This window comes from Callithrix jacchus, chromosome Y, assembly GCF_049354715.1.
Source record: "Callithrix jacchus isolate 240 chromosome Y, calJac240_pri, whole genome shotgun sequence".
Taxonomy (NCBI): domain Eukaryota; kingdom Metazoa; phylum Chordata; class Mammalia; order Primates; family Cebidae; genus Callithrix; species Callithrix jacchus.
The window spans coordinates 6,920,501-6,945,630 of NC_133525.1; the positions used below are offsets into that span (position 1 = coordinate 6,920,501).

At 39.4% G+C, this 25,130-nt stretch overlaps 1 protein-coding gene across 6 annotated transcripts in view; it reads right to left on the bottom strand.

Annotated features, from left to right (window-relative positions):
* KDM5D (lysine demethylase 5D) overlaps positions 1-25,130 on the bottom strand; it is a 59,606-nt gene that overhangs the window by 13,654 nt on the left and 20,822 nt on the right. For 5 of the 6 annotated variants that reach the window (XM_035289837.3, XM_035289843.3, XM_035289836.3 and 2 more), the window contains 7 exons: positions 13,323-13,504; positions 13,068-13,230; positions 3,681-3,800; positions 3,367-3,561; positions 2,913-3,094; positions 2,705-2,829; positions 2,447-2,594 (listed from right to left, as the gene is read on the bottom strand). In XM_035289837.3, the coding sequence (XP_035145728.1) occupies positions 2,447-2,594; positions 2,705-2,829; positions 2,913-3,094; positions 3,367-3,561; positions 3,681-3,800; positions 13,068-13,230; positions 13,323-13,504 (1,115 nt within the window). The remainder of the gene's footprint in view (positions 1-2,446; positions 2,595-2,704; positions 2,830-2,912; positions 3,095-3,366; positions 3,562-3,680; positions 3,801-13,067; positions 13,231-13,322; positions 13,505-25,130) is intronic. The other variant, XM_035289840.3, reaches the window with a different exon arrangement.

A 25,130-nucleotide genomic window follows, 5' to 3' on the forward strand; every position in this document is an offset into this window, starting at 1 on the left:
AAATAGAAATTCAATGTTTATGAAATAGACAACAAACACAGACTCACAGACCAATGAAACAGAATAGAAAGCCCAGAAATGAGGCTGCACACCTACAACCATCTGATCTGTGACAAAGCTGACAGAAAGCAGCAATGGGAAAACAACTCCCTACTCAATAAATGTTGATGAGCTAACTGCCCAATCCATATGCAGAAAATTGAAACAGGACCCATTCCTGATACCTTTCACAAAAACTGTTCAAGATGGATTAAAGACTTAAATGTAAAACCTGAAACCATAAATGCCCTGGAAGACAACTTGGATAATGCCATTCTGCACACAGGCATGGACAAAATGCCTTCTTTATCTTTCATGATGAAGACGTCAAAACAAACTGCAACAAAAGCAAAAACTGACATGAGTCCTAATTAAAGAGCTTCTGCACAGACAAAGAAACTGTCTACACACACGGTAAACAGAAAACCTATAGAATGGGAGAGTTCTTATAAACTATGCATCTGACAACGATCTAATATCCAGCATCTATAAAAGAACCTAAACAAATTTACAAGAAGAAAAGAAACAACCTCATTACAAAGTGGGCAAAGGATATAAACAGACACTTTTCAGAGACATACATGCGACCCACAAACATATAAAAAAAAGCTCAGCCTCTGTGATCATTAGACAAATGCAAAATAAAATCAAAGTGAGATGCCACCTCACCATGCCAGTCAGAATGGCAATTATGAGGAAGTCAGGAAATAGTAGGTTCTGGTAAGGTTGCAGAGAAAAAGGAACTCACAGACACTGTTGGTGGGAATGTAAATTAGTTAAGGCTGTGGCACTTCCTTAAAGATCTAGGGGCAGAAATACCATTTGTTTGACCCAGCTATCCCATTTCTGGATATATACCCAAAGTTAAATAAATTTTTCTACCATGAAGACATATGCCCATGCTAGACTCACTGCAGCACCACTCATGATAGCAAAGACATGAAATCAACCTAAATTCCCATTAATGATAGCTTGTGTAAAGGAAGAATGGTACATGCACACCATGGAATACAAGGCAGCCATTACAAGAACGAGATCATGCCCTTTGCAGAAACATAGATGGAGCTGGAGGCCACTATCCTTAGCAAAACTAGCACAGGAAGAGAAAATAAAATAGCACGTTTTCACTGATAAGCAGGACCTAAATGATGAGAACACACAGATGCATGCATACAACACATACTGGGGACTATCGGGGTGAAGGATGAAAGGAGATAGAGGATAGGAGAAATAACTAAGGGATACTAGGCTTATTACCTGAGTGATGAAATAAACTGTGTAACGAACCCCCATGACACAAGTGTACCTACAGAACAAATCTGCAGACACACTCTGAACAAAAGTTAAAAAGGAAATTACAGTAGCTGAGGCTAATTTACCATTAAAGAAAGATACCTTTATATAAATTCAATGTAGCCAAAGTGTAACATGTTTAGTAGATCTACAGGAGTGTACAATCATGTCCAAAGTCTTCACATTCTCTCACCAGTCAGTTCTTCACCCAGAGAAACTTCCTGTCCTGCAAGTCTCATGCATGGTAAGTATACCATATTTTATGTCTTTCACAATACTTTTATTGTATTAACTCTATATTTCGATATTTTGACACACAAATACTCACCAATGTGTTACAACTGCCAACAATATTCAGTACAGTATCACGCTGTGCAGGTTTGCAGCCTAGGAGCAATAGGCTCTACCACACAGCCTTGGTGTGTAGGAGGTCACAGCATCCAGGTTTATGTAGATAGACGGCATGTATGCAACAATGACAAAATTGTCTAGTCATGCTTTTCTTCAAACACATCTCCATCGCCTGACTGTACATAACCATATACTTGATTTTTCAATCTGAAAAGTCTATGTATCTATTGTCATGTACATTTGGAAACTAAGAATTAAATAAATTTCGAGGATTATTTCAACATCTAAAGTTTTACCTCACTATAGAGCCAAAAGTAAATTTTGTGGAAATTCTGATGTCTGCATAATTTTATGAGATTTCCTAAGAAGCAGAACAAGACTGCAATTTTGCCAGTATGTTATTCTTACTGCCACATTATTTTATGTTTGAAACTGTTTACTTCAGTAATTTCTAGTTCATATTATACTGTTTTTTTGTTTGTTTTGGGTTTTTTTTTTTGTCCATTTATTATGTACCGTTTCTCAGTAAAACTTGACGAATGCTGAGTCTCTGCTTTTTTTTGTTGTTCCGAGATGGGGTTTCGCTCTTGTTGCCCAGGCTGGAGAAAAATGGCACGATCTCAGCTACTGCATCTTACACCTCCAGGTTCAAGTGATTCTCGTGCCTCAGCCTCAAACGGGATTGTCTGTTTATAGTCTGTCCACTTTTCTTATTCATTTTCACACACTGCCACCCTTGTTTGCCTTCTCCCCTCTCACATACCTGGCCACCGGATCACTAACCAGTCCCAGGACTTGAGAAATACAAGCCTCCACCTCACTCAGACAGTTCTTTAGTCGCCGAAGCAGCTCACTGTTAGGAAACCTCTTCTCACGAGCCTCCGATTCCAGTGCCCTTAACTCTTCAAAGCCTAGAGAGAGTAAAAGTTGCAACAGGTAGGCCGTGTTAGTACATAAAGAAGGCTGTGAATACCCCAAATATACAGGGCTTATTGGGGTCCTTCCATTTCCCATCACTCACTGCGCTTACGGCCATCCTCTACCTCCAAGGCCACTCTCACTTTGTTGGCCCAGGTGTCAAAAGACTCAGCCCGAATCTTCAGTTTATGCAGCATGGTGGGGAGCTCATCCAAGGTGTACCGATACCTAGAGAAAAAAAGCAGGGAAGGGTACACGTCTGGCCCAGCTCTGCAACCTCCTCCACATCCCCTCAGTGTTCCCATGCTCACCGTAGGTACTGTCGGCTACTAGAACACTTGCACAGGTCATTGATGTGGGAAAGGCATACAAGGCCATCTGGGCAGTCGTAGCAGGCCAGGGCAGACAAGAAGCATGTGGTCTTACACTTGATGCACTGGCGTTCATCATCTGGGAGCAGCTCAAAAGCCTCTCGCTCAGCCTCCGTGATGCCCTGGGGGTATCAACCCACATATACTGTAAAGACTAGGAGCAGGTTGTGGACACCCCACCTCAGCCAATACTGAGCCCTGTTGTGGACTCAACCTTGTAAGAATAGCTGTAGAGAAATTGGAAGAAAAAATATAAAGACACACAGCCTCTGTCTTTCCATTTCAGAATGCATGATTTAAAGGTCAGACACAAAATGGTTACTCGATGTTGGTCTGTGTCTCTGTAACATAGCACATGTGACTAAATCTCTAAGCCCTGCTCTTGACCACTCACCTTTTCCAAAAGGGCCTTTCGTAGACGTCGCTCCTCCTGAACCATGATGAACATCTCCTTGTGTACAGCCACTGCTAGATTCAGATCCAACTTCTCTGGGAAGGCAGCCATCTTGCAGATAAGCTCTTCATGAGAGAAGACACAATAGCGCTGAAGCCGGCGGTAGTGTTCAATGCACTGGCGTCCAGTAGGTAGCTGCAAGTGTGTTCAAGACTGTGTGTGGCTCTCTGGAGACCACGCTTAGTGTCTCCACAATAATCCTTACCCATATTCTTTATACTTTCTACCTGCAGCACCACCACATTCCAACTCACCCAGTCAGCAGTGCAAAAGTTGACAGCTTCGGCAAAATTATAGCCTTGGTTAAAGCCACTGTGGTAAGCACGAGGAAAAGTGATGACAAATTCCCCTGCACACTGGTTTGTGCGGACAACCTAAAAAGGACAAAGAAAAACAGAAAGAGGTGTGGGTGAAACTAATGGGTCAGATGTGAACTCAAAATGTCTCTAGATGCTGGAACAGATGTAGGAAGAGTCAAAACGCTCTATCTTCAAGTATGTACCTCAACAATAATGAGATTGTGAAGTTCACAAGTGGTATTCAGAGAAAACATGTAACTAAAGAAATAAATATAGAACAGGAGGCTCATGCCTGTAATCCCAGTACTTTGTGGTGGTGAGACAGGTGAATCATCTGAGGTCAGGAATTTAAGAACAGCCTGGCCAACATGGTGAAACCACACCTCTACTAAAAATTTACAAAAATTAGCCAGGCATGGTGGTGTGTGACCTGTAATCCCAGCTACTTGGGAGGCTGTGGCAAGAGAATTGCTTGAGCTTGGGAGGCGGAGGTTGCAGTGAGCAGAAATAGCACCATTGCACTCTAGTCTGACCAACAGAGTGAGACCTTGTCTCAAAAACAAAAACAAAAACTAAACAAACAAAAACCTTCACAGATACCAAGAGAACACTTAATGAGAGAGACGCAGAAAATAACAGTGCTGGCAGGAATCCAGACAGATTAGAACCCTTGTGGGTGGCTAGCAAGAATGCAAAACAGTTATGAAACTGCTAGGGAAAACAGTATGGAAGTTCCCCAGAAAGCTAAAAAAGAGAATTACCATATGACTGTCCAATACCACTTCTGGGTATATACCCCAAAAAACTGAAAGAAAGAATTTGAACAAATATCTGAACACATTATGTATTCACAATAGCTAACTGGTGGAAACAACACAAATGTGCCTCAACAGATGCATGGGTAAGTAAAATGTGGTCTGTCTATATAATGTAATATTATTGAGCCATGGAAAAAGAGTGAAAATCTGACATGTGCCACAGTACAGATGAACTCTGAAGAAATTACACTACTAAGTAATGGAAATCAGATACAAAAGGCCACATATTATATGATTCCATTTATAGAAAATATGCAAACGAGACACATTCATAGTGACAGAAAACAAATCTGTGGTCCAAGGGTAGAAGGATAGGTGAATGAGAAATTACTTCATTGCTCTGAGACTTTTTCTGGAGTAATAAAAATGTTTTAGAATTAGAGAGACATGGTGGCTGCACAACACTGTGAATGTACTAAATGCCACCAAACTTTTCAGTTTAAGATGGTTTATCTGTGTTATATGAATTTAAAATTATCCCCAAATGACATTAGTTCAGGAAATTTATTAACCAAACAACAACTACTATAAATAAAAGCAATAAAAACCAATTTTTGAGAGAAGACAAGGAGAATAACATGATTTTCAGAGTTGACAAAACACTGAAAATGTTCAGTCTGGAAAATTAGGAGGCATACAAATAAATCAGAAAGTATAGCCCTTCAGTTAAAAGAGAAAAGCTCTGAGGCAGCCCAGGCATTGGCCTTAATAAAGGCTATCAACTCTCTTAAACAGGCTTAAATGGCTAAATAAGCAATGCACAAAGAATGAAAGGACATCAGGAGAATAACGTCCCTCCAAAAAGTTTCAAGACTTTGGCCCAAAAATTATAAAAACAAATCAAGATTCTGAAGCTCTCAGTCCCATAGCAAAAGTGAGAAACTTACAAGACGGTTTCAAAAGGAGCTTTGGACAGGGAGAAGAAAGAACTGGCAAACTCTAAGACATGTCAATTGAAATAATCAAGTCAGCAGGGGGAAAACGAGAATATTAAACAGTTCCTAAGAGACCTGTGCAATACCATCAAGTAAACCAATACATGCAGAATGAGAGTTTCATAAGAAAAGGAGAAAAGAGGGTGAGAAAGAACAGTTGAAGCAAAAATCGTTAAACAATTTCCAAATTTGTGGAATGCCCTGAAAGTCTACCTACAACCACGAAGTTCAGTGCACTCCGACTATATAAACTCTAGGAGACATCATATATTTGAACTATCAAAAGATAAGACACCAAGATGGAAGTTCATAGCAGTATGACAGACATGATCCTTAACACAAAATGGATTATTAACAGATTAACAAAATTATTGACAGATTTCTCCTTAGAAATAATGAAGGCCAGAAGCCAGTAGGATGACATGTCTGAAGTCCTACAATGGAAAAAGACAATAAATTAGTAGGGAAGTGAACATTCTGAAAGTATGCCTCCCAAAGTCCTGCCTACAGGAAATACAGAAGGACTCCTTCAGGCTGACGTGAGTAATTCAGAGCCATGTAAAGAAATTTATTCCACTGGGAGAGGTAATTATGTAAAAAAATATAGAAGGTAGGTCCAAGATGGCCTAATAGCCACAACTCCGATGTGCAGGTCCCAGAGAGATCAATGAAAAAGTCAGGTGATTTCTGCATTTCCAACTGAGTTATCAGGTTCATCTCACTGGGACTGGTCAGACAGTGGGCGTAGCCCAAAGAGAGGGAGTTGAAACAGAGTGAGGCATCACCTTGCCCAGGAAGCACAAGGGGTCAAAGAACTTCCTCTCTTAGCCAAGGGAAGCCATGAGAGACAGTGCCCTGTACCCTGGCCCAGACACTGTGCTTTTCCCATGGTCTTCATAACACACAGACCAGGAGATTCACTCCGGTACCTACACCACCAAGGCTCCAGGCTTCCAGCTCTAAACTGGGCAGCTATTTAAGCAGACACTGAGCTGGCTGCAGCAGTTTTGTTTTTGTTTTTTTATACCCCAGTGGCACCTGGAATGCCAGCAAGACAGAACCGCTCGCTCCCCTGGAAAGAGGGCTGACGCTAGAATGCCAAGTGGTCTGGCTCAGCAGATGCAACCTCCATGAACACCGGCAAGCTAAGACCCACTGGCTTGAAATTTTCACAGCCAGTACAGCAGCCTAAACTGGACCTGGGATACTCAAGCTAGGTGTGGGGAGGAGCGTCTGCCATTGCTGAGGCTCAGGTAGGTAGGTGGCTTTAAAATTATAGTTTGGACTGAGCAGAGCAACAGCTCAGCAAGTGCACAGCAGACTGACTGAGGGACTTTCACCTAGAGTCCCTCCTTTCTGGGCAGGGCATATATGAAAAAAGGCAGTGGCCCCAGTCAGGGACTTATAAATAAATCCCCACCTTTCTGGGACAGAGGCTGGAAAAAGGGGTGGTTGTGAACATAGCTTCAGCAGACTTAAACATCTCTGACTGGCAGCTCTGAAGAGAGCAGAGGATCTTCGAGCATAGCATCTGAGCTCTGATAAGGCACAGACTGCCTCCTCAAGTGGCTCCCTGATCCCCATATATCCTGACTCGGCGGCACTTCCCACTAGGGCCGAAGCTACCAAAGGAAGGATCATGCAACAATCTCTGCTGTTTTGGAGCCGCTGTCAGTGATACCCCCTAGGCAAGCAGGGCCTGGAGTGGACCTCCAGCACACTCCAGCAAACCTGCAGCAGATGGGCCTAATGGACTGATTGTGAGAAAAAAAACTAACAGAAAGTAATAATATCAACATCAACAAAGCGGATGGTCACTCAGAGACCCCATCCAAAGGTCACTGACTTTAAGACCAAAGACAGATAAATCCACAAAGATGGGAATAAACTAGTGCAAAAAGGCTGAAAATTCCAAAAAATCAGAATGCGTCTCATCCTTCAAGGAATCAAAACTCCTTGCCAGCAAGGGAACAAAAATAGACAGAGAATGAGTTTGGCAAATTGACAGAAAAAGCCTTTAGAAGGTGGGTAATAACAAATGTCTCTGAGCTAAAGGAGCATGTTCTAACGCAATGCAAGGAAACGATGAACACTGAAAAAAGGTTAGACAAATTGCTAACTAGAACAACCAGTTTAGAGAAGAACATGAAACAACCCAAGGGAGCTGAAAAACACAGCACAAGAACTTCATGAAACATACAGAAGTTTCAATAGCTGAGTAAATCAAGCATAAGAAAGGTTATCAGAGATTTAAGATCTACTCCATTAGAAGCCTGCAATCCCAGCACTTTGGGAGGCCGAGGCGGGTGGATCACAAGGTCAAGAGATCAAAACCATCCTGGTTAACATGGTGAAACCCCATCTCTACTAAAAATACAAAAATTAGCTGGGCATGGTGGCACATGTCTGTAATCCCAGCTACTCGGGAGGCTGAGGCAGGAGAATTGCCTGATCCCAGGAGGCGGAGGTTGTGGTGAGCTGGGGTCGTGCCATTGCACTCCAGCCTGGGTAACAAGAGCGAAACTCCATCTTAAAAAAAAAGATCTACTCCATGAAAGCAAGAAGGAAAGATTAGAGAAAAAGAGTGAAAATAAACAAACAAAGCCTCCAAGAAACATGGGATTATGTGGAAAGACCAAATCCACATTTGATCAGTGTACCTGAAAGTGATGGGGAGAATGAAACCAAGTTGGAAAACACTACTCAGGATTATTATCTAAAAGAACTTCTCCAATCTAGCAAAAAGGTCAACATTCAAATTCAGGAAATACAGAAACCACCACAAGGATATACCACAAGAGCAGCCGGGTTCCAAGGCACATAATCGTCAGATTCACCATGGTTGAAATGAAGAAAAGGTGTTAAGGGCAGCCAGAGAGAAAGGCCAGGTTACCCCGAGCCCATCAGAGTATTAGCAGATCTCTCAGCAGAAAACCTACAAGCCAGAAGGGAGGGGGGCCAATATTGAACACTCTTACAAAAAAGAATTTTCAAACCAGAATTTCATATCCAACCAAATTAGGCTTCATAAGTAAAGGAGACTTAAAATCCTTTACAGACAAGCAACATCTCATAAGGCAGGCCTGATGGTGACATAATCTCTTGTCACCATCAGGCCTGCCTTACAAGAAAGAGCTCCTGAATAAAGCGCTAATCACGGAAAAAAACAACAGGTACCAGCCACTGTAAAAACACACTGTATCATAAAGACCATCCACACTATGAAGAAACTACATCAACTAACAAGCAAAGTAACCAGCTAGCATCATAATAGCAGGATCAAATGTATACATAAAAATATTAACCTTAAATGTAAATGGGCTATGCCCCAATTAAAAGACACAGACTGGCAAACTGGATAAAGTCAAGACCCATCAGTGTGCTGTATTCAGGAGACCCATCTTGTGTCCACAGACACACATAGGTTCAAAATAAAAAGATAAATATTTTCCAAGCAAATGGAAAGCAAAAAATAGCAGAGGGTGCAATCCTAGTCTCTGATAAAACAGATTTTACACCAACAAAGATCAACAGACACAAAAAAAGACATTACATAATGGTAAAAAGATCAATGCAACAAGAAGAGCTATTCTCAAAATTTATGTACCCAATACAAGAGTACCCAGGTTCATAAAGCAAATTCTTAGAGACCTATAAAGAAACTTAGAGTCCCACAAAATAATAATGACAGACTTTAACACCCCACTGTGAATATTAGACACATCAATGAGACAGAAAATTAACAAGAATATCCAGGACTTGAACTCAGATCTGGGCCAAGCAGCCCTAACAGACATCTACAAAACTCTACACCCTAAATCCACAGAATATACATTATTCTAAGCACCACATCACTCTTATTCTAAAATTGACCACATAAATGGAAGCAAAACACTCCTCAGCAAATGCAAAAGAACAGAAATCCTAACAAACCATCTCTCAGACCACACTACAATCAAATTAGAACTTAGGATTAAGAAACCCACTCAAAACCTCAAAACTACATGGAAACAGAACAACCGGTTCCTGAATGACTACTGTATAAATAATGAAATGAAGGCAGAAATAAAAATGCTCTTTGAAACCAATGAGAATGAAGACACAATGTATCAGAATCTCTGGGACACTTTTAAAGCAGTGTGTAGAACAAAATATGTAGTACTAAATGCCCACAAGAGAAAGCAAAAAAGATCTAAAATCAACATCCTAATGTCACAATTAAAGAACTAGAGAAGCAAGAGCAAAGATTCAAAAGCTAGCAGAGGACAAGAAATAACTTAAGATCAGAGCAGAACTAAAACAGAAAGGGGAGTACTAAACACTGGGGTCTATTGGGGGGAAAAGGGGAGGGCAAGTGGGAGGGGATGGTGGGGAGGGATAGCCTGGGGAGAAATGCCAAATGTGGGTGAAGGGGAGAAGGAAAGAAAAGCACACTGCCATGTGTGTTCCTACGCAACTGTCTTGCATGCTCTGCTCATTTACCCCAAAACCTAAAATCCAATAAAAAATTAAACAAACAAACAAAAAAAGAGACAGAGACACAAAAAGCCCTTCGAAGAGAAAAAAAAAATATCAATGAATCCAGAAGCTGGCTTTTTGAAAAGATGAACAAAAGAAATAGACCACTAGCCAGACTAATAAAGAAAAGAGAGAAGAAAACAGATGCAATATAAAAATGATAAAGAGGATGTCACCACCGATCCCACAGAAATACAAACTATCATTAGAGAATACTATAAATATCTCTATGCAAATAAATCAGAAAATCTAGAAGAAATGGATACATTCCTAAATACATACAGACTACAAAAACTAAACCAGAAAGAAACAGAATCCCTGAATAGTCCAGGAACAAGGCCCAAAGTTGAGGCAGCAATTAGCCTAACAATCAAATAACCACCTTGAACTTCATATGGAACCAAAAGAGAGCCCGCATAGCCAAGTCACTTCTAAGCAAAAAGAAGACAGTGAAAAGCATCACACTACCAAACTTCAAACTATACTACAAGGCTACAGTAATCAAAAAACCATGGTACTGGTACCAAAACAGAGATACAGACCAATGGAACAGAACAGAGGCCTCAGACACAACACCACATATTTACAAGAATACAATCTTTGATAAACCTGATAAAATCAAGCAATGGGGAAACGATTCCCTGTTTAATAAATGCTGTTGGGAAAACTGCCTAGTCATATGCAGAAGGAAGAAACTGGACCCCTTCTTGACACCTTACACTAAAATTAACTCTAGATGGATTAAAGACTTAAACATAAGACCTGGCACCATAAAAACCCTAGAAGGAAATCTAGGCAAAACCATTCAGGACATAGGAGTAGGCAAGGACTTCATGAACAAAACACCAAAAGCATTGGCAACAAAAGCCAAAATAGACAAATGGGACCTAATGAAACTCCACAGCTTCTGCATGGCAAAAGAGACAGTCACTAGAGTGGATCGGCAACCAACAGAATAAGATAAAATTTTTGCAGTTTACCCATCGGACAAAGGGCTGATATCCATAATTTACAAAGAACTCAAACAGATTTACAGGAAAAAAACAAACAAGCCCATTCAAAAATGGACAAAGGATATGAACAGACACTTTACAAAAGAAGACATACATGAGGCCAACAAACATGAAAAAATTCTCATTGTCACTAGTCATTAGAGAGATGCAAATCAAAACCACATTGAGATACCATTTCACACCAGTTAAAATGGCGATCATTAAAAAATCTGGAGACAACAGATGCTAGAGAGGATGTGGCGAAATGGAACACTATTACACAGCTGGTGGGAGTGTAAATTAGTTCAATTATTGTGGAAGACAGTGTGGCGATTCTTCAAGGACTTAGAAATAGAAGTTCCATTTGACCCAGCAATCCCATTACTGGGTATATATCCCAAGGACTCTAAATCGTTCTACTATAAGGACACATGCACACAAATGTTCACTGGAGCACTGTTTACAACAGCAAAGACCTGGAACCAACCCTAATACCCATTGATGATAGAGTAAACTGTGAAAATATGGTACATATACACCATGGAATATTATGCAGCAATCAAAAATGATGAGTTCATGTCCTTTGTAGGGACATGGATGAATCTTGAGAACATCATTCTCAGCAAACTGACACAAGAACAGAAAATGAAATACTGCATATCTCACTCAGAAGCGGGTGATGAACAATGAGAACACATGGTCACAGGGAAGGGGGTACTACATACTTAGGTCTATTGGGGGGAATAAGGGGGGGACAGCATCGGGGGAGCTGGGGAGGGATAACAGGGGGAGAAATGCCAAATGTAGGTGAAGGGGAGGAAGGCAACAAAACACACTGCCATGTGTGTACCTATGCAACAATCTTGCATGTTTTACACATGTACCCCAAAAACCTAAAATGCAATTAAGAAAAAAAAGATGGAATCCTCCCTAAACATTTTATGAGGGCAGCATCATCCTGATACCAAAACCTGGCAAAGACTCTGTGAATAAAGAAAATTCTAGGCCAGATTTCCTGATAAATGTTGATGCAAAAATCCTCAGTAAATTCCTGGGAAACCGAATCCAACAGCACATCAAAAAGCTTATCGATCACAGACAAGTCGGCTTCGTCCGTGGGATACAAGGCTGGCTTAACATACAAAAATCTATAAACATAATTATTCCATCACATAAACAGAACCAAAGGCAAAAAAACACATGATTATCCCAATAGACGCAGAGCAGGCTTTTGACAAAATTCAACAGTTTCTCATGCTAAAAACTCTCAATATACTAGGTATTGATGGAACATATCTCAAAATAATAAGAGGTATTTATGACAAACTCCACAGCCAATATCAGATTGTTTCAGTGCTCATTATCATCAACATTCTTTCCTCATGAGAGAAGAGCAATACTAGAAAACGGAAAAGAAAAGGTACAAGTTAGAATTTATATAATGTATAAAATGTCAGTAAAAACTCAGAGCGTTGGAGAAACTAAGTGCGATTTGTTCAGAAGAAAAAACTGAGGAAGATTTTTGCCAGGAAAGTTATGAAAGCTTATAAAGCAGTCAATGCAAAGCTTACAGAATTTCAAATAAGAAAAGGCACTGCATGTAGAGAGTAACGCAGTCCACGTACCATAAACAAATTACTAGCTGATTCTTTAGCAAAATGAGCTGATATAATTCAATCATAGAAATACCCAAAACTTTGAAACCAGTCCCCCAGCCCCATGTGGGTTTTGCAAATTTAAGAACTACATTCAGTAATATTAAAAGAAAACCAGTTCTAGACTAGAAAGGAGATAAAAAGGCCAGAATCACAGTTTTAATTTTTATTCTCTTAAGTAATTACATAATTTCTCTTTCGTATTTTCTCTTAGGTGTCCCAGCGAACTGTACCGATCTGCAACTTGATGTCACCAATAAAAGACAAAGAAAGGTGTGATGTTAAGCCTAATCTTCACAAAAAAATGCATACGGGTTATTTCCTGCAAAACTAAGTCTGTCCTCATTCCCTTTTCACCCGAGGGAATAAAATTAAAATTGTTTTGATCCTTGGTCCTCACTAATCCTTTATCCTTGGTACTCACTGGCACACCATGGGACATTAGAGTGTTGGGATTCATGAGAGTGACAAGCTGGTGAAGGAGGTCAGGTTGGCTATCAAACAGCTCAGGTGTCAGCCTCTTCATCACTTCTTCCAAATGCTCCGCTGCTACTGAGGGTACGCCATACCACGTCTTCGGCTCACCCCTGCTCAGGTAGAGAAGACACATCGAGTCTATATACATCCTTGCATATCAGTCAGTCTCAACATCCATCCCAATCACCGGGGCCCTGCTCACCAGTGCAGATAGTTAATAGAGTAACTCCAGTGATCCTCAATATGCCAACAAAATGCTGAAAAAACCATGCCCACATAAAGCCAGGGCACCTTCATGCCTGAGATGTCTGCATTGATGTGACAGAGAACAGACTGATCTAGCACCGGCATCACATTCAAATTCCAACCACTGGTTGCATAATCCTGTTGGGTAAGAGATTTGCCAGAGTGAGTACGCAGTGAGATATGGTGAAGAAAGGCAAACTGAGCAACATATGCATTAAAAGACAACTGTGTCTTAGAGCATGGAGCATGCTGCTTAATATTATTCCTGGTCATTCAAAAGGCCAACGCTGTAAACTAAAAAATAATGCCATGTTTCATCACTGTATATCAATATAGTTCTGAAATCCTAGCCAGAGTAGTGAGGCAGAAAAGGCAATTTAAAAGCATTCAAATTGGAAAACAAGTTAAATTATCTCTGTTTGGAGAAAGTCCTAAAGAAAACACTTCTTTTATAAGAACATGCTAAGGCCTCCATAAAAATGCGGACAGAGCAAATAATGTCAGTAAATTTGCAGAATACAAAATCAACATAAAAATCAGTAGTGTTTCTATATACTCATAGGAATTTGTCTAAAACCTAAAAATAAAAACTACTTATAATGGCTGAACAAAAAAACCCTAGTAATAACTTTATTTAAGAAGGTTAAGGAAACTTCTGAAGATGGTACAGTAGCAGCAACTCAGGATTACAGCTCTCAGTGAAGGCGCAAAGGGTGAGTTCAAGCCGCATTTCCAGACAAATCATCGCTGCCCACAGAATGGGAAAATTCCCAGGTGTAGGACAGACATGGGACATCAGCGCACCCCGTTTGGCTGGTGTGGCCGTTTCAGCCAGCGCTGCAGTACAGAACTATGCACAAAAAGGTACTGGTCTGGGTGCCCTGCTAAAAGGGAAATCTGAGATTTGGGAGGGCAGATTAGCATATCCATCTGATTAAATGGGACTCGGACAGTGAGCCAGACAAAGAGATTACCAAGAAGCGACATTTGAGCCGGCGCAGTGGGTCGCTGCACAGGAAATCACACAGATCCCGGTGCCCAATCAGCAGGTGACTGAAAAACCTGGCTGAGAGTCAACCATTCAACTTAAAAAAAAAAGAAAGAAAGAAAAAGGACTCTGAGGCAGGAAGCCAGGTGATCAGGCTCGGCAGGTCCCACCCCCACGGGGACAAACAAAATGGCGATTCAAAACACTCAGGGTTAAGAGTTTCACTGCGAGAACAGCTGAATCCAGGATGGTGCAGCTTGGTGGGGGAGAAGCATCTGCCATTACAGAGGCATTCCGCCCCTACTGAGATACACTCCCACTACTGATACAGCCTGCCGTTGCTGAGGCAATCCGCCATAACAGAGAGACTCCACAAACAGGGTGGAACACAAAACAGCAGGGCAGAGACGACAGCAATAGGGTGGAGCCCACAGCAGCAAGGCGAAGCCCATGGCAACAGGGCAGAGCCCACAGCAACAGCGCGGAGCCCACAGAAGCAGGGCAGAGCCCACGGCAACAGGGTAAACCCCAAGGTAGCAGCGTAGAGCCTTGGCAGGCAAATAGTGACTAGACTGCCTCCTAACTGGGCAGGACAGTGCAACAGATACTCATAAAAAAGGCGTTAACTCCCCGAGACAGAGCATCTGAGGAAAAGAAGGGGTTTTTTAAGTTCTGCTGCAGCAGACATAAACACACCAGCCTAACAGCCTTGAATGAACAATGGAGCTCACACATCAGCACTTGAGCTCCTATAAAGTACAGACCGTCTCCTCAAACAGCTCCCTGACCCCTGTATATCTAAAGAGTCACCTCAAAATGAACTAATCAAACTGAAATTGGGCAGGCATCATTCTGGGACAAAGATAGAAAAAAAAAGAAACTGGAAGCATCCTTCACTGTTCTGCAGCTACTACAGGTGTACCCAAGACAAGCAGGGCCTGAAGTGGACCTCAGCAATCGTACAGCAGAGGGCGTAGATGGTTAGAAGGAAAACTAAGTAACAGAAATACTTCATCATCAAAAATCTGGGCCTCCACTCAGAGACCCAATTGAAAGTCAGAAACTACTCAAACAACAGGTGAATAAATCCACAAAGATGGGAAGAAACCAGCGCAAAAAGGAGGAAAACACCCGAAACAAGAACACCTCGCCTGCAACTAAAGACCAAAACTCCTCACCAGCAAGGGAACAAAGCTGGACGAAGAATGAGTGTGATGAAATGACGAAATCAGACTTCAGAAAGTGGATAATGAGAAACTTCCATGAGCTGAAAGAACATGTTCTAAATCAATGCAAAGAAACTACGAACCTTGAAAAAAGATTTCAAAAAAGATTTGAGGAAATGATAACAAGAATAGACAACTTAAAGAGGAATATAAATAAATTGAAGTAGCTGAAAAACACAACAGGAGAACTTCACAAAGCATGCACAAGTTTCAACAGCCGAAATGACCAAGCAGAAGAAAGAATATCAGAAGTCAAAGATCAACTCAATGAAATTAAATCAGAAACCAAGATTAGAGACAAAAGCGCAAAAAGAAATGAACAAAGTCTCCAAGAAATGTGGAACTATGTGAAGAGACCTAACCAACGTTGATAGGTGTATCAGAATGTGACGAAGAGAATAAATCCAAGCTGGAAAATACTCTTCAGGATATTTTCCAGGAAAATTTCCCCAACCTAGCAAGGCAGCCAATATTCAAGCCCCAAAAATACAGAGAACGCCACAAAGATATTCCGCAAATAGAGCAGCCCCAAGGCACATAATCCTCAGATTCACCACGATTGAAATAAAGGAGAAAATGCTAAGGGCAGCCAGAGAGAAAGGTTGGGTCACCCACAAAGGGAAGGCCATCAGACTCATAGCAGATCTCTTGGCAGAAACTATACAAGCCAGAAGAGAGTGGGAGCCAATATCCAACATCCTTAAAGAAGAGAACATTCAACCCAGAATTTCATATCCAGCCAAACTGAGCTTCATGAGGGAAGGAAAGATAAAATCCTTTGAAAACAAGTAAGTACTCAGAGATTTTTCACCAACAGGCATGCTCTACAAGAGCTCCTGAAAGAGGCACTACACATAGAAAAAAACAACCAGTACCAGCCATTCCAAAAACATACAGAATGCTAAAGAGCATCAACAAAATGAAGAATCTGCATCAACTAAAAGACAAAACAGCCAGCTAGCATCAAAATGGCAGTCTCAAATTCACATATAACAATATTAACCCTAAAGGAAAATGCACTGAATGCACCATTCAAAGGACACAGACTGGGAAATTGGATAAAAGCCAAAACTCATCGCTGTGCTGTATCCAGGAAACCCATCTCACATGCAAGGCTCAAAATAAAGGGATGACGGAAGATTTACCAATCAAATGGAGAGCAAAAAAAAGCAGGAGTTGCAGTTCTCGTCTCTAATAAAATAGACTTTAGAGCAACAAACATCAGAAGAGACAAAGAAGGTCATTACATACTGGTAAACAAATTGATACAACAAGAAGAGATAACGATGCTAAATATACATGAACCCAATACAGGAGCACCCAGATACATATGGCAAGCACTTAATGACTTACAAAGAGACTTAGACTCCCATACAATAATAGTGGGAGACTTTAATACTCCACGGTCAATAATAGACACATCAACCAGACAGAAAATCAAAAAGGATATTTAGGGCTTGAACTCAGACCTGAGTTAGAACAAGCAAACCTGATAGACATTTACAGAACTCTCCACCCCAAATCCACAGAATATACATTCTTCTCAGCACCACATCACACCTACTCTAAAATTGACCACATAATTGGAAGTAAAGCACTCCTCAGCAAATGCAAAACAACTGAAATCATAACAAACAGTCTCTCAGACCATAGTGCAATCAAGTTACAACTCAGAATTCAGAAACCAACAAAGAAACACACAGCTTCATAGAAACTGAGCAACTGGCTCTTGAATGTTGACTGGAGAAACAATGAAATGAAGGCAGAAATAAATAAGTTCTTTGAAACCAATAACATGCCAGAATCTCTGGGACACATTTAAAGCAGTCTCTAGAGGAAAATATATAGCAATAAGTGTCCATATGAGAAGAGTGGAGATATCCAAAATCGCCACCCTATCGTCAAAATTAGAGCAGAACTGAAGGAGACAGATATACAAAAAAATCCTTCAAAAAAAATCAATAAATCCAAGAGCTGGTTTTTTGAAAAGATCAACAAAATAGACAAACCACTAGCCAGATTGATAAAAGAGAAAAGAAAGAACAGCCGAATAGATGCAATAAAAAATGATCAAGGAAAAATCACCACAGATTCCATAGAAATTCAAACCGTCATCAGAATATTACAAACAACTCTATGCACATAAACGAGTAAACCTGGAGAAATAAATAAATTCCTGGACTCCTGTGTCCTCCCAAGCCTAAACAAGGAGGAAGCTGAAACTATGACTAGACCAATAACAAGGTCAGAAGTCGAGGCAGCAATAAAGAGCCTACCACACAAAAAAAGCCCAGGTCCAGACGGGTTCACAGCCGAATTCTACCAGACACACAAAGAGGAATGTAAGAGACCTAGTCAAGAAAACTACAAACCACTGCTCAACAAAATAAGAGAGGACACAAACAGATGGAGAAACATCCCATGTTTATGGTTAGGAAGAATTAATATCGTGAAAATGGCTATATTGCCCAAAGTAATTTACAGAATCAACACTATCCCCATCAAGCTACCATTGACTTTCTTCACAGAACTGGAAAAAACCACCATGAACTTCATATGGAACCAAAAGAGAGCCCACATAGCCAACTCAATTCTAAGCAAAAGGAACACAGTGAGGGGCATCAAACTACTGGATTTTAAACTATACTACAAGGCTACAGTAATCAAAACAGCATGGTAATGGTACCAAAACAGAGATATAGACCAATGGAACAGAACAGAGGCATCGGAGGCAACACAACATAGCTGCAACCATTTAATCTTTGATAAACCTGACAAAAGCAATGGGGAAAGGATGCCCTGTTTAACAAATGGTGTTGGAAAAATTGGCTAGCCATGTGTAGAAAGCAGAAACTGGACCCCTTCCTGACACCTTACACTAAAATTAACTCCAGATGGATTAAAGACTTAAACATAAGACCTGGCACCATAAAAACCCTAGAAGAAAATCTAGGCAAAACCAGCTAGGACATAGGAGTAGGCAAGGACTTCATGAACAAAACACCAAAAGCATTGGCAACAAAAGCAAAAATACACAAATGGGACCTATTCAAACTCCACAGCTTCTGCACAGCAAAATAAACAGTCCCTAGAGTGAATCGGCAACCAACACAATGGGAAAAAATTTTTGCAGTTTACCCATCTGACAAAGGGCTGATATACAGAATTTACAAAGAACTCAAACATATTTACAGGAAAAAAACCAACAAGCCCATTCAAAATTGGGCAAAGGATATGAACAGAGACTTTACAAAAGAAGACATATATGAGGCCAACAAACATATGAAAAAATGCTCATCGTCACTGGTCATTAGAGAGATGCAAATCAAAACCACACTGAGATACCATCTCACGCCAGTTAGAATGGTGATCATTAAAAAATCTGGAGACAACAGGTGCTGGAGAGTATATGGAGAAAAAGGAACACTTTTACACTGTTGGTGGGAGTGTAAATTAGTTCAACCATTGTGGAAGACAGTGTGGCGACTTCTCAAGGACTTAGAAATAGAAATTCCATTTGACCCAGCAATCCCATTACTGGGTATATATCCAAAGGACTATAAATCATTCTACTATAAGGACACATGCACAGGAATGTTCATTGCAGCACTGTTTACAATAGCAAAGACCTGGAACCAACCCAAATGCCCATTGATGATAGACTGGATTGGGAAAATGTGGCACATATACACCATGGAATATTATGCAGCAATCAGAAATGATGAGTTCGTGTCATTTGTAGGGACATGAATGAATCTGGAGAACATCATTCTCAGCAAACTGACACAAGAATAGAAAATGAAATACCGCATATTCTCACTTATAGGCGGGTGATGAAAAATGAGAACACATGGACACAGGGAGGGGAGTACTACATACTGGGGTCTATTGGGGGAAAAGGGGAGGGCCAGCGGGGGGATAAGGTGGGGAGGGATAGCCTGGGGAGAAATGCCAAATGTGGGTGAAGGGGGAAAGGAAGCAAAACACACTGCCATGTGTGTACCTAAGCAACTGTCTTGCATGTTCTGTACATGTACCCCAAAAGCTAAAATGCAATAAAAAATTAAGGAAAAATGAATCATTTTTCCAAAAAGATACAAACATGCACTTACTTCTAGGTTCACTGCTGCACTATCTGCAAAGACGTGAAATCAATCGAGCTGCTCATCAGTGTTAGACTGCCACATATAAACCATGCAAAACCATGCAACCATAAAAAGTACAAAATAAAATCATACACTTTGCAGAAATACGAATGCAGCTGACGGTCATAATCCTAAGAAAACTGAGGCAGGAACAGATAATCAAACACCACTTGTTCTCATTCTTCTAAGTGCGAGCTAAACATTGTACATACTCAGAAACAAACATATAAACAAAAGACTTGTGCATATTTCACTAAGTTCTCGTGTTGTATTTTCAACTCCGTTAGTTCATTTATATTCCTCTCTATATTGTCTATTCTTTTCAGCATAAATAGCAGAATGGATCAAGCAGAAGAAAGGATATCAGAGGTCGAAGACCAACTTAATGAAATAAAACGACAAGACAAGAATAGAGAAAAAAGGATGAAAAGGAATCAGCAAAGTCTCCAAGAAATATGGGACTATGTGAAAAGACCCAATCTATGTTTGATTGATGTATCTGAATGTGATGGAGAATGAATCTAAGCTGGAAAATACTTTTCAGGATATTATCCAGGAAAATTTTCCCAATCTAGCAAATCAGGACACTATTCAACCCCAGGTAATACAGAGAACACCACAAAGATACTCCTCAAGAAGAGCAACCCCAAGGCACATAATCATTAGATTCACCAGGATCGAAATGAAGGAGAAAATACTAACAGCAGCCAGAGTGAAAGGCCAGGTTACCCATAAAGGGAAGCCTATTAGATTTACAGTAGATCTCTCAGCAGAAACCCTACAAGCCAGAAGAGAGTGGGGGCCAATATTCAATATACTTAAAGAACAGAACTTTCAGCCTAGAATCTCATATCCTGCCAAACTAAGCTTCACAATTGAAGGAAAAATAAAATCTTTTAGGAACAAGCAAGTACTCAGAGATTTTATTACCACCAGGCCTGCTTTACAAAAACTTCTGAAAGAAGCATTATACATAGAAAGGAACAACCAGTATGAGCCTTTCTAAAAATACACCAAAAAGTAAAGAGCATCAACATAAAGAAGGATTTACATCAACGAATGGATAAAATAACCAGTTAGCATGAAATGGCAGTAACCCTAAATTTAAATCTACTAAATCCCCCAATCAAAAGATACAGCGAAACCTATCGGTATATCCAAAGATACACAAAGAGTCAAAACAAAGGGTTGAAGAAAAATTTACCAACCAAATGGAGAGCAAAAATAAATAAATAAAAAGCAGGAGTTGCAATTCTTACATTTGATAAAATAGATTTCAAAGTAACAAAGATACAGTGGTAAAAGGATCAATGCAACAATAAGAGATCTTAATACCCAGATACATAAGACCCATAACGAGATTTAGACTCAAAAAGACAGAAAATAAGGATATCCAGGACTTCAACTCAGATCCGGAACAAGTAAACTCAATAAATATTTATAGAGTTCTGCATTCTAAATACACAAAATATTGATCGGCCATTATTAATACCCATTTTTAGAATGAAGCAATAGTCCTGTTCTCTCTCCCTCTTTTTCTTCCTCTTTCTTCCTCTCCTTCTCTTTTTTTACTTTTAAACATCCTAGTTTCTCACCTCTACTCAATACATTCCTCTGAATACCTGATTCCTTGTGATTCTCCCATCCCACTGAAACCTCCAATCCATTAAAAAAAAAAAAAAGAAATTTTTGGTTGACTCTCTCTACCTATTAAATATAAAGACTCCTCTTCCTGTTTTCTATTCTTTTTTCCACTTTTGTATTCTTTCCCTAAAAATAATTTGGCTTCTTTCCCACCACTAAATTGTTATTTTAGTGAACTTAAAAGAAATAAAAATTAAAAAAAATAAACAAAAGACACATTGTCAATTAGTATGGAGCAGAGGGAACGACAGGACTGTGGACTGAAAGTGTACCTATTGTGTACTATGCTATCCACCTAAGTAAAGAATCTATACCCTGAACCTCGACCTCAAACAATATCCTCACATAACAAGCCTGCATATTATACTCTCTGTAGCTAACATAAAAGCTGGGTTTTTTTCAGGACATAATAAGTTTCCATATTTGTCCCAGGCCAGATCACATGCTAAATTTTAAGTCCCAATACTGAATATGGGGCCTGCCGGGAAGTTTTGTGTCATGTAGGCTGATCCCTAATGGCGTGTTGCTGTCCTTGTGATAGTGACTCAGTTCGAGTAAGATCTCGTTTTGTAAAGTGTGGCAACTTTTCCCTGAACACTCTTTCTCTCTCTCTCTCTCTCTCTCTCTCTCTCTCTCTCTCTCTCTTTCCTTCTCTCCCTGAACTCTCTCTCACTCCCATGCTTATGAGACATCTGCTCCCCCTTCACTTTTCACTATGAGTAGAAGCTTTCTGAGATCTCCCCAGAAGCAGGTGTCAGCACTGTGCTTTCTGCATAGCTTGTAGAACAATGAGCCAACTAAGCCTCTTTTTCTAATAAATTACCCAGTCATCTCTGCATAGCAATGCAAGAATGGACTAACACGTGGCAAACTATCTGAAAATAAATTTTTCCAGAAAACTTATAATAATACCAAACAGACACATGAAAACTGTGCTCAATGATCAGGGAAATGCAAACTAATGAGATACCGACTTACTCTAATGAGAATGTTCACTCAAAGATAAATGTATAAGGAAAACGTGATATGTAAACACAATGGAACACCATTGTTCTGCCATAAAATTAATGAAATTTTGTTGTTTCCAACAACATAAATAAACATGGAAGACATTAACTGAAATAAACCAGGCAATAAACCAGAAATTCCAAGACAATAACTGAAATAAACCAGGCAATAAACCAGAAATTCCAATACAAAAGGCACTATATATAGTGACTTTTCTACTCTTCGAAGAGATCAGTATAGATCAGCATATATAGAATGTATATATATATATATATAGTGTGTGTATATATATATATTCACTAATATATTTAGGAGTATCAGACAAAACAGACCTTAAGAAAAAATTATAAAAGTCTAAGATGACATTATATACTAACAAAAGTTGTCAATCCATTAAGAAGTTATAACAATTACACATATACACCAAAAACTAGCCCCATAAATGAGGTAAAAATTGTGACAGAAATGAAAGCAGAATTAGACAGTAATAGTACTGTCAATATAATACTTCAATAACATCACTATAGCTCACTTTACTAAATCCACCAGAGCAGAAATGTATAAGAAAATCAGAAACTTGAACAGAATAGAGAAACTAGATCCAGGGGACATAATCAGACTACTACATGCAATATCAGCAGAACTCACATTGTACTCGAGTATAAACAGAAGACTTCCCAGGAAAGGACATAGTGTTAGGCCACAAAACAAGTGTGAATCATTTTTTTTAAAATCCAAGTCATAAAATCTTCTTTCACCACAATACATTCAAACTAGAAATCAGTATTTAAAAAAAATACAAATATTTGAGTATTAACCTACATTGTTATAAATTAAAAAAAAACTAAAAGAATTTTACAAAATATTTCATAATGATTCACATAAGCCATGCTAAAAAGTATTAATTTACTAAACTCAGAAATGAAAATTGGTTCATTATTACTGACCTCACACAATAGAAAGGACCGCAAAACATTAAATACAATTCTATGCTAAGAAATTATGTATGTTAGATAAAATGGACAAATTATTAGCAACATAAAAACTCTCAAAACTTCCTCAAGGAATTAAAAAAACAGAGAAATGTATAACATATAAGGATTTTGAATCAGAAATCTCACACTTCAGGAAAAAAATGGTTTCACTGATTAAATTTACCAGACATTTCAAGAAGAATCCATACAAATCTACCTGAAACTTCAAGAAATAAGATATGAATACTTAATTCTGAGAGACAAGCCTTGATACCAAAAACAAAGAAATAATAAGAAAACTGCAGATCATTATATATTACCAATCAAGATGCAGAATATCTCAACAAAAACTAGAAAAACTAACTTAAACAGTTATTAACAGAACTATACATCAGGGAGAATGCAGGATGTTCCACATATGAGAAATAAATGAATGTTATAAACCACATTAATAGAATGAAAGGGTAAAAACAATCATCCCAATTTCTTTAAAGAAACAGTTAAATGTAGAAAAAGCATTTACCTATAATCAAATCAAGATGCTTTAATGATAAACACCCTCAACCAATAAGGATTACAAGGTGTTATGGCCTAAATGTTGTGTCCACTCCCCACCCCCACTCATTTGTTGAAATCTTAGAAAGCAGGTCCTTTTTGAGGTAATTAGGGCACAGGGTGAACAACCTCATGAAGGCGTAAGTGCTCCTCTAAGAAGAGATGCTGAGGCTTAATTGTTCCCTTTCTTCTCTTAAGCCATGTGAGGTTCTGAGAAGATGGCTGTATGTAGTTGGGCATTCGCCAAGAACCCTGTCATAGTGGTACCTTGATATTGGATTGTCCAGCTTCCAAAATTTAGGTAAATATGTTATTTGACCCACTCAGCCTGTGGTATTTTGTTGTAACACACCAAGCTGACTAAGCAAGAAATAAACCTTCTCAAGCTGTTAAAGCACTCTTATGAAAGAGGCTCAGCTAAGATCTAACTCAATGGTGAAAGAGTAAAAGCTTTCCCTCTATGACCAGGAACAGGAGGAAGAGGCCTACTTTCACTACTCCTATTCAACATTATACTGCAAGTTCTAGCTGGAATGATTAGGTAAAACGGTTTTTATTTGGAAAGACAATAGTCTCTATTTGCAGACCACATGGTTTCATATCCTAAAAATACACACACACACACACACACACACACACACAAACACACACACACAATACACAAGTTACTGAATGAATAAGCTAAAACTAAATAAATGAGCTCATTCATGATGAATTCAGCAGAGGTATAGAACATACAATCACACACAAAATTCAGTGTGTATAGAATATCAGCAATAAGCAGCACTCTATAAAAGAAACTGTAGAACAAGTCCATTAACAGCAGCATCGTACAATGCACAATTTCCAGAAATGACTTAAACCAGGAAAGGAAACTCTTAGTACAACAAAAATCAGAGAGCTCATGAATAAAATTAAAAACAGAAAAATAAATAGACATTGATACTTGTGGACAAGATCGCTGAGTATTATGGTTATGACACAATTCAAAGCAATCTACAGTTCAACAGAATCCTGCCGTCAAATCCCAATGATATTTGTAGTAGAAATGAGAAGTTAATTCTACAACTCTTGGAGAACTACAAGAGACACTGCAAAGCTAATCTCAAAAAAGAAGAAAAATATTGGAGGACTCACTCCAAATTTTTAGGCTTACTACCAAGCTACAATAACCCAAATAGGCAGATAATGGCATTAGCAAAGAAAGACAGATCCAAAGTATAT